The sequence below is a fragment of the Humulus lupulus genome, chromosome 6, assembly GCF_963169125.1.
Source record: "Humulus lupulus chromosome 6, drHumLupu1.1, whole genome shotgun sequence".
NCBI lineage: Eukaryota > Viridiplantae > Streptophyta > Magnoliopsida > Rosales > Cannabaceae > Humulus > Humulus lupulus.
In genome coordinates, this window is record NC_084798.1 from 133,877,283 (window position 1) to 133,893,256 (window position 15,974).

The 15,974-nt window shown below is 39.6% G+C and overlaps 1 protein-coding gene and 1 long non-coding RNA gene across 2 annotated transcripts; both read right to left on the reverse strand.

Annotated features, from left to right (window-relative positions):
• Positions 1–861: 861 nt before the first annotated feature.
• LOC133785473 (uncharacterized) lies at positions 862–1,724 on the reverse strand. Its single transcript, XM_062224703.1, has 2 exons — positions 1,641–1,724; positions 862–1,371 (listed from the first exon to the last, which is right to left on the reverse strand). The coding sequence occupies exons 1-2, from the start codon at positions 1,722–1,724 to the stop codon at positions 862–864; spliced, it is 594 nt and encodes a 197-aa protein (XP_062080687.1).
• Positions 1,725–5,039: 3,315 nt separating this feature from the next.
• LOC133784203 (uncharacterized) lies at positions 5,040–8,721 on the reverse strand. Its single transcript, XR_009871197.1, has 3 exons — positions 8,316–8,721; positions 5,824–8,207; positions 5,040–5,693 (listed from the first exon to the last, which is right to left on the reverse strand). It is a non-coding gene; the product is annotated as an uncharacterized LOC133784203 (long non-coding RNA).
• Positions 8,722–15,974: the final 7,253 nt, after the last annotated feature.

Genomic DNA, 15,974 nt, shown 5'->3' on the forward strand with positions numbered 1-15,974 from the left:
TAACTGGCCAGGTCAAACCCCTTTCCGAGGTAAGTGGTCGAGTGAAACCCTTTTCTGAGGTAATTGGTCGGGTGAAACCCCATTTTGATGTGACTGGTTGGGTGAAACCCCTTTCTGATGTGACTGGTCAGGTGAAATCCCTTTCTGAGGTAACCGGTCGGGTGAAACCCCTTTTTGATGTAACTGGTTGGGTGAAACACTCCTTGACAAGTTAAATCCTTACCTGGTCAGATAAACTGCCATTCTGATTTGTCTAGTCAGGTAAGACTCCCTCCTGACCAGACAAAATTCTTATCCGGTCGGGTAAATCATTTCCTGACTAGTTAAACACTTTCCTGGTCGGACAAACACCCTGTTGATGTGTCTGGTCGGACAAACACCCCTGCTGATGATGTTTAATTTCTGCATGATAATGGTTGAGTTTATGCTTATGAACTCGAAAGATAGACCCATTCTCTCCTTTTAATGTAATGAGACCACTTCAAAAAACCTTTGTAATGTTAAATGGTTCCATCCACCTTGATTTGAGTTTCCTCGGTAAAGACTTAAAACATGAGTGGAAAAGCAAGATTTTTTGTCTCAGTACATATTCTTTCTATGGCATCTTCTTATCACACACTTTTTTAATCTTCTCCTTCTAAACATTGGAATGAACCATAATAGTTGGTAAATGCTCTTTTGATGAAATTTCCACCCTACCATGTTGTACAAGATCTACACACATCTCTTTTTTATCTTCACTCACTAAAGGAGAGAAAGATTCAATCATATAGCAAGTATTCATAGTTACTGGCATATTCTCACCATTGTAATATCAAATAGAACTTTTTCTTCATTAACTCGCAAGGTTAAATGACATCCTTATACATCAATAAGTGCTCCACTAGTGGCTAAGAAAGGGCGAACAAAAATCAATGGAATCTCATGGTCCTCCTCCATATCCAACACCACAAAATCAGTAGGAAATACAAACATATCCACTTTAACTAAGACATCTTCTATAACACCATGTGGATATTTAAAAGAACGATTAGCAAGTTGTAAAGTAATGCTTGTAGGCTTTACCTCCCCAAGACCCAACTTCTTAAAATTTGATAACGACATCAAATTAATACTAGCACCAAGGTAACACAAAGCCTTATCAAATGAAGATTCCCAAATCTTACAAGGAGTAGTTAAGCTACCTAGTTCCTTTAGTTGTTGTGGCAACTTTTTCTGAAGTACGACACTACATTCCTCAGTAGGCTTCACAATTTCATAATCCTCAAAATTTCTTTTCTTTGACATAACCTCCTTCATAAACTTGATATAATTGGGCATTTTCTCAAGAGCATCAATAAATGAAAATTTGATGTTAATCTTCTTGAATATCTTTAAAAGCATAGAAAATTTCTCATCAAGTTTATTCTTTGATATGGTAATGGAGGTTGGTACATAGGAAGATTATCTTTCATCATTATTGGTTTCTCATTAATATTTTTCTTTGCTACTGTCTCCTCCTTTTCAATTTCTCGTACTACTGACTCACTTTTTATCTTATTATCCACTATTGGAAGAATATTTTTTTCCTTAGTCACAGCCCCTTCAATCTCCTTACCACTTCTCACATAAATGGCTTTACATTACTCCATGGGGTTCACTTCTATGTCACTAGAGAAATTCCCTTTCTGCTGAGAACCAATAGTTGTTGCCAATTGTCCCACTTGAACCTCTATGGACTTCATTGTAGCCCACTTGTTAGACATACGAGTTTAAATATTAACCAACCTCACTTCGTTCTTATTAAATCTCTTGCTGGTCTCCATCATAAAATTACACAATATATCCTCCAAAGATTGTTTCTTTCTGCGGATGACTGAGCATTAAAACCAGGAGGTGGTTGCAAAACATTTTTGTTATTGGCATAAGAGAAGTTCTCATGATTCCTCAACCCCAGATGATAATAATTATTGTTACGACGGTAGTTGTAACTCTATTAAACACATATTGTGCTTGCTCTTGATTCAAACTAACCCTAGACTATGATGCAGCATCAACGCTCTCAATGATAGATGGGCTACTTTTGGTTGTTAAGGCAGCCACTTGATTAGATAAGGCAGCAATCTTAGCTGCTATAGATGTCATAAGATCTACTTCTAATAAACTTGCTACCTTTTGAGGCATTGAATGCTCACTTGGCCATTGACAACAATTAATAGCCATCACTTCCATCATAGTAAATGCTTTGTCAGTAGTTTTTCCCACTAATGCACCTCCAGCAGCAGCATCTATTATAGTTCTGGTTGGACCATTCAACCCAATGTAGAAGATCTGCACTTTCATTCAGTTTTCATAACCATGTTGGGGGCAGCGATGTAGTAAATCTTTGAACTTCTCCCAGGACACATAGAATGGTTCAAAGTCAACTTATATGAACTGACCTATATTACTTCTTAATTGAGCAAATTTTGATGGAGGGAAAAACTTCACTAGAAATTTTCTTGCCATTTCATCCAATGTAGTAATGGAGTCTGGTGGTAGAGAACACAACCAACTCCTTGCATTATCCCTTAGAGAGAAAGGAAAGAGACGTATTCTAATTGCATAATCAGAAGCATGATTCATCTTCTTAATAGTACAAATCTCTAGGAAAATTGCTTAATGAATATTAGGATCTTTAGTAGCCATACCTCCAAACTGATTTTGTTGCACCATATGTACCAACGCCGGTTTCAGCTCAAAATAATTAGCAGCAATGGCGGGATTAGCAATTCTAGTAAGGTTCTCATTAACAACAGCCATACAGAAATCACGAACTATCCTTTATAGTTGTGGTTGTGGTGGTGGATTTTCTTGTATGTTAGCTCCACCATCATTAGCACTAGCATTATTGTTTCCTTGATGTTGTTCTCCATTGGAAATAACCTACATCTTACCTTTATCTTTCTGAGTGTACCTTCAATTTCAGGATCAAAATGTTCAATTGGAGTAGAGCTTCTAATTCATTGCCTAAACGGGACCAAAAGCTTGATACAAATTTTGTTCACTGCAAGCGTACGTCGTTATTATAATATAGTTTTAATTGAAAAGGATGTTGAACCCACGGGGATTGATTTATTAATTTTGATAATTACTAAACTCTTAAGCCTTTAATTTTAATTAGAGAATTCAAAAATAAGAATGTTTAACAAAATAAATAAAAAATAAAATAAGAACGATGAACGAATTGAAAATCAGAGAATGTCAACCTAGAATATTGATTTCCCTATTTCAAATTATGAATCTTAGTTTATCAATTATCCCAATCTATTCCCCTAATTTTTAATTTCAAGAACCCTAATTTAATCAGCTACCTCTCTCAAGTGTAAATGAAATTATTCTTAATTAATCAACAAGATATATCTATTCAATATCAATTAAACAAGAATCCATTAAGCATCACGGTTCTCTTAATGAAACTCATAGAAATCATGGAATATCTTAATCTCACACTCTTCCTATGTCATGCAATTCAAGGTCCAATTTAAGATTACCTCTCTCAAGTGTAAAATCATAAATCTCAATTCAATTCAATGGTGATCAAGCATTAAAAAGACAACAACAAACAAAATAATGCATGAACAAATTAGAGAAACTTCATGGAAATAATATCAAAACTTTAATTCAATAACTTAAAATAGTTCCATCAATACTCTAGAATATATGTTTAGTTCGTGATCACAAACATTAAACCAATAACATTCATGTTCATAACTAATTAAACTAAAAAGAAAAGTAGGAGAAGAAAAACTAGTTTAGATGTTCAATTTGGCTTCAATCTTTCTTCTCCTTGTTCTCCAGTGTATCGCCCACCTCTAAGATGTTCAAAAGTGCCTCCAAGACATTCCAAAAGTCTATTTAATGAAACCCTAAGCTTATATTTATGGTCCATGAGAAATTACCGTAAAAATTTCATTTAAAATTAATTAAAAGGTAGAATCTACACGCAAGGCGCAATGGCGCCTCCTTTTAAGCGCAATGGCGCCTCGCAGGTCAGTTTCTAGTAGACTTGATTTTTTTTTCAGCCATTTCACTTCTCGTTTTCAACACTTCTCAACAAAACATGCATAATTATTTCACCCGAACTCCAAATGAAACAATTAACAATTAAAAATGATATGGAAAGCTGAGAAATAGATCTACAACTTATATTTCCAAGTGTTTATCCAGAATATAAAGGAATAATGGTAAAAAGTTAGCTTGAAGTTCCAAGTTGGCCACAAAATCATTAGTTAAGCTTATTCCTGCACACTCAAGAGATATATCAAATCAACATAAAAACTTAAAATAAGCACAACAAATCAAGATAAAAGAGACATAAATGATTGCATAAAATATGCACTCATCCTAGACGGATGCTCAATGTTTACTAAATATGTTTCTTACACCAAATAATGAAATATTAGCATAATGTTTTAGCAAGGATTAAAACTAGTTCAAAATAAAGAAAAGGCAAGCGAACGTAGTGGATTTTATTACAAGTTAAGACGTGTTATTTTCAGGATCATTTATTCAGACTTTAGATGCACAACACAAGCCTGAGTTGATAAATGCTTACTAGAAAGACAAGGGAAAAGAGGGAATAGTAGGACATTATAAAAAATACACGAACATTTTTTCAAAAAGAAAGGAGGAAGGAAGAATTGAATATCATAATGCTAATATGGTATGTAACACAAGCATCGAGCAAAGTCACATTGTTCTTCTAGTTTAGAATACACTGTCATCACATTACGTAGAGCATTTGATCCCAGTTGAAATTGATGGCATGCTATATAATAGGGAACGTAGCTCCTGAACATATGTCGGTACAAGTGAGTAGAATTCAGCCAACAGGCTCTGTTGAAGATTCTGCTCGCCGATGTGAAATGTACCATGGACGAGAAACTTCACCAACGATAACGTTTGTGAATATAAACCCTACTGAACGATCGAAATGATTTGGTTTAGATGGATCGTGACAGGGGAAAACTAAAAACGATGTTGAGCAGATTAAAGAGAAAATTATCAAAATAACAAAATAGTATGAAGTGCAATAACTCAATTAGAGAAGTCAGACTAATAAAAGGAAAAAAAGGGTGGGGGAGATCGAGCATAATATTTTGCATCCTTTACAAAATGAACATAATGACCTTCAAAAGCAAAACATAAAAAGAAACTAGACCATACAAAGCAAAGGAACTGCTAATGGATTCTAGTACCATCATCTCCTTTTGAGAAAGAAAATGCAGGAGGAGTAGTTTGTCTGTAATCGGCAGCATGGGCAGCAACTGTAGATGTCGAGTGTTTCGCTGCTTCAGTGTTAGCATTTGACCTCGAAGGCAGGGTAGGGTCACTGATTGTTATGCTACCACAGACATTTACATCCTCAGTAGTGGGGATAGGTTCTCCGGACGACAGGTAGATCGATCAAAGAGCATTACCTTCACGTTTAAACCGTTCCAAATACTCAACAGGGTAAGCAATGGAGGTGTCACCAAGACTCTTCTCGTATTGGAAATATTCGTACTTGTCAATCTCAATATTATGGGTGTAGCAGAATGTTTCCATCTAACGAAGTTTGCTCTCTTTGCTCTCATCATCTCGACTCATGATGTTTTCCAAATAGAAAGCAATGTCAATTTTGTTTATCCGAGAAAGTGCTCTATCTTCTTTATGTCGATTACTGATGCGTACTTTGGTTGATTCAAAGAGGAGATGATCAATTTTTTGCAATACAGATATTAGTAAAATTTGTAAAACACCAATATAATAAAAAAAAGCAAGAATGGAAAAAATTACTAATAATACTTGTGTCCATTTTACCTGTCTCAAAGCAGTAATCTCTTTGGCAGCAGTAGTTAGCAGAGTTTTCACTTCCGCAAGAGTGGATTCTAAGTTGGAAATTGAGGAAGCTTATTCATTCTGAGCGATCTCTAATTCGAATTTGGAAGTGGATAGTGCTTCTTGAAGAGTCTTCACTTCTGTTTCTTTTCCTTTTAATTGTTCCTCAATAGACAATATTGCAGTACTCTTCTCGTTCAATGCTTTTTTGGATGATAATTTTTCCTCTTCAATCTTTGAAATGGTTTCATTTCTTGCAGCAAGACTCAATTCCAATTCTTTCACCCCACTGCATGCTAAATTCAGATATCCATGGAGATCAGTCATGCCTTTTCGACAATTTTCGTCAGTCTCAACATGATTTTCTTCAATCTCACTAAGCTCTTTTTTAGTTATTTCCAATGCTCGTTGAGAATTAAAAAGATGTGCCATCAATGTGTTCTGCATAGTTTGATACAGACTCTCCATCTATTGGAACATGGTAGTAAAACATGTTGCTAAATTTTGATTAAGGAAATTAAGTTGTACACAAAACATGGAGCGGCAATTTAATTCGTGGTTACTAGATGAGTAGAATCATCAAAGAGCTAGTATACATATTCACAGCATGAATAAACTTACTATAGTAATTTGATCCTCCATGATCAAAGGCATAAACTCTTCACTTAGGAAGTCAGTATTGTGCAACATTTTAGGTGGGAATTTTTTGCGAGCATGATTTAGCACTACTGACAAAACGAATGACAGCCCTGGTTGAGTATCAGTGATGGGATAACCCCCAGATAGAATGGGCACCGGCGGGATAGCAACATTCATCCCAGCACCTTTACTACTAGTATTTGCACCCAATGAAGGTAATTTTTCAGATGCAAATGGGGGCAATGGGTGAAGGTTTGAGCTGCTGGAAGAATTAAGTTGGCATCAGGATTCTTCTCAATGTTGGGAACAATCTTTCTTAAGGTCGCCACTGGAGCTAAAGGTTGAATTGTCGAATTCCTAGAAGAGATAATAGGAGCAGTTTCATCAGGTGACATCTGGGGAAGTAATGGATGTTGAGCTTTTCGACCTTTGGGAATCAGGGAAATCTTGTGACAAGTATAAGTCATAAATATTATCAAAGAAAGGTTTAGAAGGACTGATGCTAGAGCCAATTAGAAGGAATGTTGGAGTATTCATTATAGTAGCAGTAAGATGTTTGCTCTAACACGGTGGGAGAAGATGTTTGACATAGGGGCAAAAAGACAAACAAATCATAGTTACAATAGGGGTTTTGTTTTGTGGAAACGATAACTTCAGTTAATGGGACAGTCACTATTGTAGAACTAGAAATGGGGGCAGAACAAGAAACAGGGCAGAAAACTTGTGGCAAAGGAAATGCATCTGAGCAAGATTTTGCAGAGCTATTTCAGCACGATTCTAAAACACTCTTTATACGAGCTAAGAGCATGGGAAAAGCAACGGTTTTTGTCCACATTTCTTTTGATTGAATTGAATAACTCGAAAAAAAAGATTTGGTATGAGCAGACGCTACGGAAGAAGGTAGAAGAGAAGTTGGGGACAGAATGAACTCTGCAGTCACACCTGTGTTAAGTGTTGAAACCAGTGTAGTAGCTACGACAGAGTTTGTTATGGGATTGAGCTCTACATCAATGCCAGTTCAAGTCAATGGAGTGAGCTCGACAATGACATTCAACTCAGATTGTTCAGTTGGTTGAGTAGAGCTCTTTCCAGAAACACTCTTTGTGACCTTAGAAATCATAGCAGAAGTGGTGTCAGACATCTTTCTTTTTCATGTAAAACTTGGAGATGGAGCCAGAATAAAATATTCTGGAACTTGGTATTGATAGGCCGAGGATAAACCTCAACAACTAGAGTTGGAGAAGTGGAAGTGGCCTCCGACGGAAAGGGAATAACACCTAGGTCCTCCATTTCAGTATTTCCAATGGAATCTGTAGTTATGGAAGAAGATACTTTGGGACTTTGTCTTGAGGAGGTAGAGCGCGACTGTGTTTTCTTCTCTTTAGTTACTGAAATGCTCTTTAAACCATCTAGAAGCATTTTCAAAATGTCTGAAGTGATTGGTGTATGGTAGACAACAGAAAGATTTTTGCAATACTTTTGTATGCAATCTTTATAAATTTCAAAATATTCGTGTTCTTTGTCAATATCTTAACATGCCATATAATTTTTCGCCCACCTATCAATAGAATGGGGAAAGCAAAGACGAGCCATATGATCAAGCAGATCGATGTTGTAAATCTGGTTGATGTTGATGGCCTCGTCGTGGGATAGATGAATGATACCACAGGAGAGGAAACGTTCTTCGCGCTTGGAATCCTAGGAACAAGAGGAGGGTCAATCCAATTCTGCACATAATCCAAAAAAATTTCAATAAAGGCATATAAAAAATAAGAACTCATTCTCATTCAATAGAAATACTAAATGGAAAACATAACGACAAAATAAAATCCAACCTTGAGTAAAAGTTCTTGGTAGAGGGAGCATATCGTTGGGTACATACGGGGGTACCAGTTACCTCCGATGACAAAAAGGAATTCTTCCCAACCACTATTGGTAGACGGAAGACCATAGAAGAATTATCAGTTATTTATAGGCGTAAGGTAAAAATTAGAGTGAGGTCACTCTGAATTGGCTGAAACGACGGTTTTGGAGAAGCAACAGAATATGTTGGGAATTGATATATGAAGATGATAAAGCGCGACATGCATGGTGACAACGCATATCGACTGTATGACATTTGGAACTAATTGCATTAGATAAAAATTAGTAACATGGAGAAAGTGAATAACCATAGGTGGAATGGGAAATCGGAGTAGCTCCAAATACTTGGCTTAGATGATTATTTCTCTAGGTTGAAGAGTGTCTTCTGAACGCCATCGAGCAAGTTCATCAAAATCAAGAAGACGAATTGAGACATCTAAAGGGACTAGAATTTTGTGTTGAATTTCTTCGAAAGTATCCAAATATCTAGTTATGAAAGGCTTTTGTGTTTAAGATTTAGCAAGCTTAGCAGATCTCGACGCCGGTTGTGGATGCTAAAAATTCCACATCTGTGAAATACCCACATCTTGTGTTTATGGTCCTTTGAAGGTACAAAGCAACTATGACCAACGCCCCGTTGGTCACTTGGAGCACTAACTTAGTGAAAAAGGCATCAAACATGCTCTCAGCATTACCACCGTTTCAGCCTTGCGTCATGCCTAACACATTCGTTTCACATGAGTGGTCCCGCGAGGCGCTCGCCTCGCGCTTGACTCAGAGGTCTCGCTCGGGTGCCTAGAAGCCATGATGGCCTCGAATAGCGGGACACGCCTCACTTCGCCCAGGCACCCAAATACCGCGTACCCATGTCGCGCGCCAGCACCACGCGAGACGCCATCGCGCCCAAAGTCAGCGCTTCGCAACTCCATCTCGCCAACACCACGCGAGACACCATCGCGCCCCAAGTCAGCGCCTTGCGATCGTGTCTCGCCAGCACCATGCGAGACGCCATCATGCCACAAGACCGCACCTTGCGACTCTGTCTCGCCAACACCACGCGAGACGCCATCGCGCCCCAAGACCGTGCCTCGCGACCCCGTCCCGCCAGCACCACGCGAAACGCCATCGCGCCACAGGACCGATCTTGCGATTCCGTCTGGCCAACACCACGCGAGATGCCATCGCGCCACAAGACTACGCCTCGTGACTCCGTCTCACCAACACCACGCGAGGTTCCATTGCGCCCCAAGATCGTGCCACGCGACCCCATCTCGCCAGCACCACGCGAGACGCCATCGCGCCACAAGACCGACCTCGCGACCCCGTCCCGCAAGCACCACGCGAGACGCCATCACGCCACAAGACCGACCTCGCGACTCCGTCTCGCCAACACCACGCGAGACTCTATCGCGCCACAAGACCATGCCTCACGACACCGTCTCGCCAACACCGCGCGAGACGCCATCGCGCCCTGAGACTGCGCCTTGCGACCCTGTCTCGCCAACACCACACGAGACGCTCTCGCGTCGTGCAACTCGCACCAGGCGCCTTGCGCCACCGGCCCACATTTCACGCCACACCTCGCGAGACACCACAGCCTCGCGTGCACAGCCTCGCGTGCACAGCCTCGTCTCGCACCAATGGCCTCGTGCCACAGCCTCACATCGCACCACGGTCTCGCAAGAAAACCATGTGTGCTTCGCCTCATATGCCTACGGAGCCACACTTTGTGCCCAAAATATGCACTTGGGGTCGAGAGGCCCTTCTCATCTCATTTTCATAGGGCCATCTCGAAAGATCCTTGATTGATAGGCATCTGGGAATAACATATAAGGATTTCAACACTTGAAGCCTTTAGGAATAAGGTACCTTGGGAGGGTGAAAACCTGTGGCTCGAGGGCTCGTACAAATACGGAATGTACCTACAAACCAAGAGGAGGAAAAGTATGTACGAGGGTACGACCCTGAATTCCCTAGGTGTCTGACCCTAAACACTACGCCAAACAAGTAGTGGTCGTACGAATAGGGTACTTGATGCGGTCCTTCCTAGCCAACCTCTAACGTTCGTACTAAACAGATGGAGGAGGTATAACTAGGTACTAAAGTGGAGGTGATCCAATAGACCCTGAGCATGTACTGGAGCTGACCACCACACTCTTGGCACTACTACTATCTGTAGACTGCATAAGGAGAATCGTGTCCCCAGGGACCACCTTGTACAATAAGACAATAGTGCTCTACTATAAATATGACCTCCCTTCACTTGAGAAGGGGGAGAGCGAGAATTTTGTAACCACTCATTGTTAATGGAAAGAGACACTCTACATTCTCTCTATTTTTCATTCTAAAACATCACCATTTACATTTTGTGTTCCTGAAATCATAAGAAAGTTTGCTTGAGTTTCATTTGATTTGAATCTACTTCTTTTATAACTCACAAAGTTCTTGATCTAACTTAGTTGACGAGTTCTTACCGTCAACAATTTGGCACCGTTTGTGGGAAGGATAAGTGCCAAGCCAATGTTCTTCCATTGATTCCGGCAGAGAAAGATGCCGAGATGCTCTAAGCGACTGAGAGAACCAAGAGAGTTGGAGGTCCACCTCGACGGAGATCAGCTGAAGGCCTCCTTAAAGAACCCTCATCCACCCAAAAATGTGGATGTACCAAAGGAGCCCACGGTTCCTGGAGATGAAAGGGAGGCTTCGTCCCCAACTTTCTAGCTTAATGAAAACCATCCAAGACCATCGGCTACTCCCGCGAAAGAGGCCAGAAAGTTTACGCCCCCAAGGCCACCGTAGGTGTTGAACTCCGACCGGCAAGATCCGGGTCCATCAACGCGTCGGCCAGACAAGAGCCCCCGAGTACATTCCATAAGCTCAAGCTCTAGGTCTCAATTTTACAAAGAGGAGATACGCGAGTTACACCGGAAGAACCAAAGGCTAGAAAACACCTTAGAAAATATGCAAAAGGTGTTGAATGGCTTGCTACAAGGAAAATCAAGCGTGCCTCTTCCTAGACGAAAGGAGAAAGGCCAAGAGGGTGGAGAAACCACAGTCCCTGTGGACGATGGGAGGACTCAACTCTCCACTAGTAATACCCCTCGAACAAAGCAGCACGAACGTCCCGGACAGGCAAAGGTCCAAAGAAACCATGACCAACGCCCTGTTGGTTTCTTGGAACACTGAAACGAGTGGTCCCGTAGAACCACTCGTGTGAAACAGCTGTGTTAGGCATGACGCAAGGCCGAAACGGTGGTAATGCTGAGACCATGTTTGATGCCTTTTTCACTGAGTCAGTGCTCCAAGAGACCAATGGGGCATTGGTCATGGTTGCGTTGGACCTTCAAAGGACCATAAACACAAGATGTGGGTCTTTCACCGGTGTGGAATTTTTAGCATCCACACTAGCTCCCCAGTCTACGAGAGGGTCTTCAGGCTCTCTAGTATACTTCAAGGTGCGATGTTTTTGGGATGCCCGCGAGGTATTAGCTTGCTTTTTCATTTTGACATTATAGAAAAACACACTTTGGAGTTGAAGACTTTTATGAGATTTTGAGAGTGAATGTGAGCCTATCATTGTGCTCCGCGGATCCTAAGGCGAGTGCCAAGCCCCCTTCTTGACCATTGATCAAGCATTGGATCCAATAGATAAGGTGAGTTTGTGGTTATTATAAATAAACCTTCATCCCAAGCATAATATCTACATTTTCTCTTCTTAGCTTGGTGGTATTAGTGTCTTCACTTCCTCCAAGAGGTAAGGGGTTCAATTCCTCACAAAGTCATTTTGGGCTTTCTTTCCTCTTTATTATTTAAATTCCTTTCTTTTATGTAAATGTCTATATAGGCGCTTGGAGACTAAAACACCTTTCTCCTTTATTTTTGCAGACACATACTTTTGACCCTTTGCATTCCTTTGACTGCGATGGTGCTTTTGACCCTTGGCCTCCTTTCGACCATGACGGTGCTTTTGACCCTTGGCCTTCTTTCGACCGTGACGGTGCTTTTGACCCTTTGCATTCCTCCAACCGCGATGGTGCTTGATTTTACTTACTCAAGGTATACTTTCTTTCTTTCTTATGTTCAATGGGTCTAAATTAGCACTACTCGGGATTGGTTGCATTGGCCAGAGCTCTTCATGAGCTAGTCCACACACATGCCCTTGCTTGTACCCCGTAGTTGGTCATTTCAAGAACTTGTGTCTAGAGGTTTTGAGCCCATTCCTTTGTGTGTTTGTAGCACCCCTTCACCTACACTTGCACCCTTATTACCAACGAGACGAGGTTTCATGGCATGTGAGGGATCATCTGACGTTCCTCCAGGTGTCGTGTTTGTAGACTTGTCTTCAGACTCGGGGTCCCTCGAGAACAACCCTTACCAAGACTATGGCACTTTGAGGAAGACCCTATATGTCACCTTGAGAGCATGGCCGAGCTTAGGCGTAAAATTTGGGTGGTGGATAGCGAAATAGATTCGGTTTTGAGGGGCGATGAAGTCCCTTTCCCCTTTGACCTTAGTGACCACATTGCAAACCTTAGAGTGAGACTTTTTGATCTACAAATGGAGTTGGAGTTCATGGAGGGAAACCTTAGACACCACAGCCTCGTACACACAGCCTCGCATCGCACCAATGGCCTCGCGCGCAGCCTCGCCTCGCACCACGATTGATAACTCAACAAAATAGAGTTGTTTTACCATATTTTATATGCTAATTGTTGCTTAGTTCTTGAGTTTTTAATTAATTTATTAAGTTTTTAAGTAATTTTTAATTTATTAGTCTTATTGTAATTTTATAGATTTTTTTTTATGTTTTTATAGATATTTTATTGTGTTATGTTGTAATTGAATTATTTAAAATTAGTATTGTTAGTTTGAATGCTAAAAATATGATTTTATTGAAATTAAATGTTATGTAAATTAAATTTTAATAAATGTTTTCATGGGAGTTATATAGTATATTTTATTAATGAAAATATTTAATTTTAATTTAGTTTATAATTTATTTTGTAGGAAAATTATTTCATTTGTGGCTCTTGAAAAGCAAGGAAACCAAAGGAAAGGTGGTAGTTTTGAAAGAAAATAACAAGAAAAATGGCATTCTTCTTAGGCCCAAGGAGGCCTGCCCAGCCGACCCACCATTTCCTCCACTGCCGAAGCCCAGGCCCACGAAGCAATCTCCTCTCCTAGCTACCGCCACCTGTCCCAAATTTCCTCAGCACTCAGCATCACCCCCAATGTTCAGTAGCCCAGCCGAGCATCAGGAGCCTCACACTTCCCAGCTGCCAGCCGAAGTCATGCCGCCCACCAACCGAAGATCACCTCTTGGGCCCGCTTGCTGCATTTGGCCCACCAGAAGCCTCCAACAGCCATAAGCTATTTGGCCCAATTCAGCTGCCCAACCAAGCCCAACTGCACAGCAGCCTCCCAGCCACCTGAAAAGAAAAAAAACTATTCTTTTTTTTTTTTCTGAAATAGTCAAAACCACAAAAGCCCAAAAATCATATTTTTCTTCCCAATGTTGTTTTTTCTTTTCACTCAAATATCAATTCACTCTTCCCTATTTTTTCTTACCTAAATAAACATTCCTAATTCATTTTTTTTACCCTAGTTTTTCACTAATCTTCTGTTGACCCAAGATTTGGCCAACTGACACGGAGTCAGAATATGCTTGATATGAATGAATATGATGAGAAGAACACAATGACAAAAATGAATAACAACACGATATTTTTATAGTGGTTCGGCCCCAGGATCTGGTAATAACCTACGTCCACTTAGACTGTTATTGATGTAGAATCAAAAGAGTGATCAAAGAACAAGGGTTCAATGAGTTTCACTAACCTCTGATGAACAATACAATCTCACTAGGAGAATTACTATAGTCTCAAATAATCTGAAAGCTCAAAAGTCCCTTCCTTGAGCTATCTTTTGCTATTTATAGGCTCAAGGGAGATTACAAAAGATTGTTACAGATATTCTTTCCTGAATCATCGGATACTCAGGAGATTGTGTGAGATAAATTCGGGATTTACAAAGATCTTCTCATAAATGTTGCTTTGTATGCGGAACTATCGACCAGACTGGTCGCAGGTAAGACTGGGCCGCTTACTGCTTCTAATGTGTCTTCTGGTCGAAACTCTAGCAGAACTTTTTCAGGTGTCAGCCACGTGTCCAGGGATCACTTGCCACGTCATCAATGCTAATTTTTTGAATAACATCTTCCATCCAACCAAATATTTCATCTTTCCAATACCCTTACACTTACTCTATTTATCCTACCACTCCCCAACACAATTAAATTAATCAATTTATTTATTTTAATTTGATTAATTTAATTTTCATATTTTGCCTATAAATAGAGTCTTGTAAGACCATTTTGGGGGCTCTTCTTCATATTTTCAACCTCATCTACACTCCATATTTTTCTCTCTACTTTTCACTATTTTCTCTCTACCATTTTCATCTTTTGAAGAGCATGTCAAGTATGTTATTTTGTAATTTTTATTTCAATCTAGTTATGAGCTTCTAATCTTTTTCAAGATTATTAAGATGATGATGAAGCAAAAGGTAACTAGATAGTATTTTTTGTTGTATGTTGATTTCCCATTTGTGCAACATTGTTTATGGATTTTTCTATCAAAGATATGCATTTTTCATCTATTATTGATTGTTAAAGCATATTGCACTTAGTTCTTCATTATGCAAAAATATGATATTCTTTGATTAAATATTTTTCATTAAATTGTTCACATCTAATTCTTAGAGCATAAGTATCATATTTTGCCTAAACATAATCTCTTTGATTTTTTGTAGTTTCATTAGGTTGTAACACAACTAATGCTTAGAAATTATATCTTATAGAAGTGAAGAAAAATCCTACCTTTTTTAAAGTAACTTGTGCTTGAATAGAAAATGTAATTTGAAAAAAATATAGTGTGATTTATTTAAACTATATCTAAACTTGGGAATCAATATACTTATAAATATTATTGAACTTGCATTTTGTGGATTCTAATATCTTAATAATCTTATTTTACATATCTCATTTGAAAACCATTTTTCTATTTAATCTTAAATCTTTTTATTACTTGTCTTTTATTTTTCTAAAATAAAATCTCATCAAATATTTGGAACTAGGTTAGAATCTTCTTGCTTTGTTTGAAATAGTTTCTTTTGATGTTAGTCAACTCCCATGGGTTCGACCTCGTACTTACATGAACATTACATTCCGAAACGATTCGTGCACTTGCGAGTATAAATATTAAAACACCCTCTTTTTGGTTCATCAACGGTCTCGCGAGAACACCCTGTGTGCCCCGCCTCATAAGCCTACGAAGCCACACTTTGTGCCCAGAATATGCGCTTGGGGTCGAGAGGCCCTTCTCATCTCATTTTCATAGGGCCATCTTGCGAGATCCTTGATTGCCAGGCATCTGGGAATATCATATAAGGATTTCAGCACTTGAAGCCTTTAGGAATAAGGTACCTTGCGAGGGTGAAAACCCGTGGCTCGAGGAGCTCGGAAAAATACAGGATGTACCTGCAAACCAAGAGGAGGCAAAGTACGTACGGGGGTATGGCCCTCAATGCCCCAGGTGTCTAACCCTAAACTCCACGCCAGAGAAGTATTGGTC

What these genes read in the sequence shown, in the direction of transcription:
- LOC133785473 (XM_062224703.1), bottom strand. Translation starts at nt 1,724, where the DNA reads ATGAAGTCCATAGAGGTTCAAGTGGGACAATTGGCAACAACTATTGGT. An exon ending in ATTTCTCTAGTGACATAGAA is followed by an intron (nt 1,372 to 1,640) that starts GTGAACCCCATG and finishes ATGCTTTTAAAG; the next exon opens with ATATTCAAGAAGATTAACAT.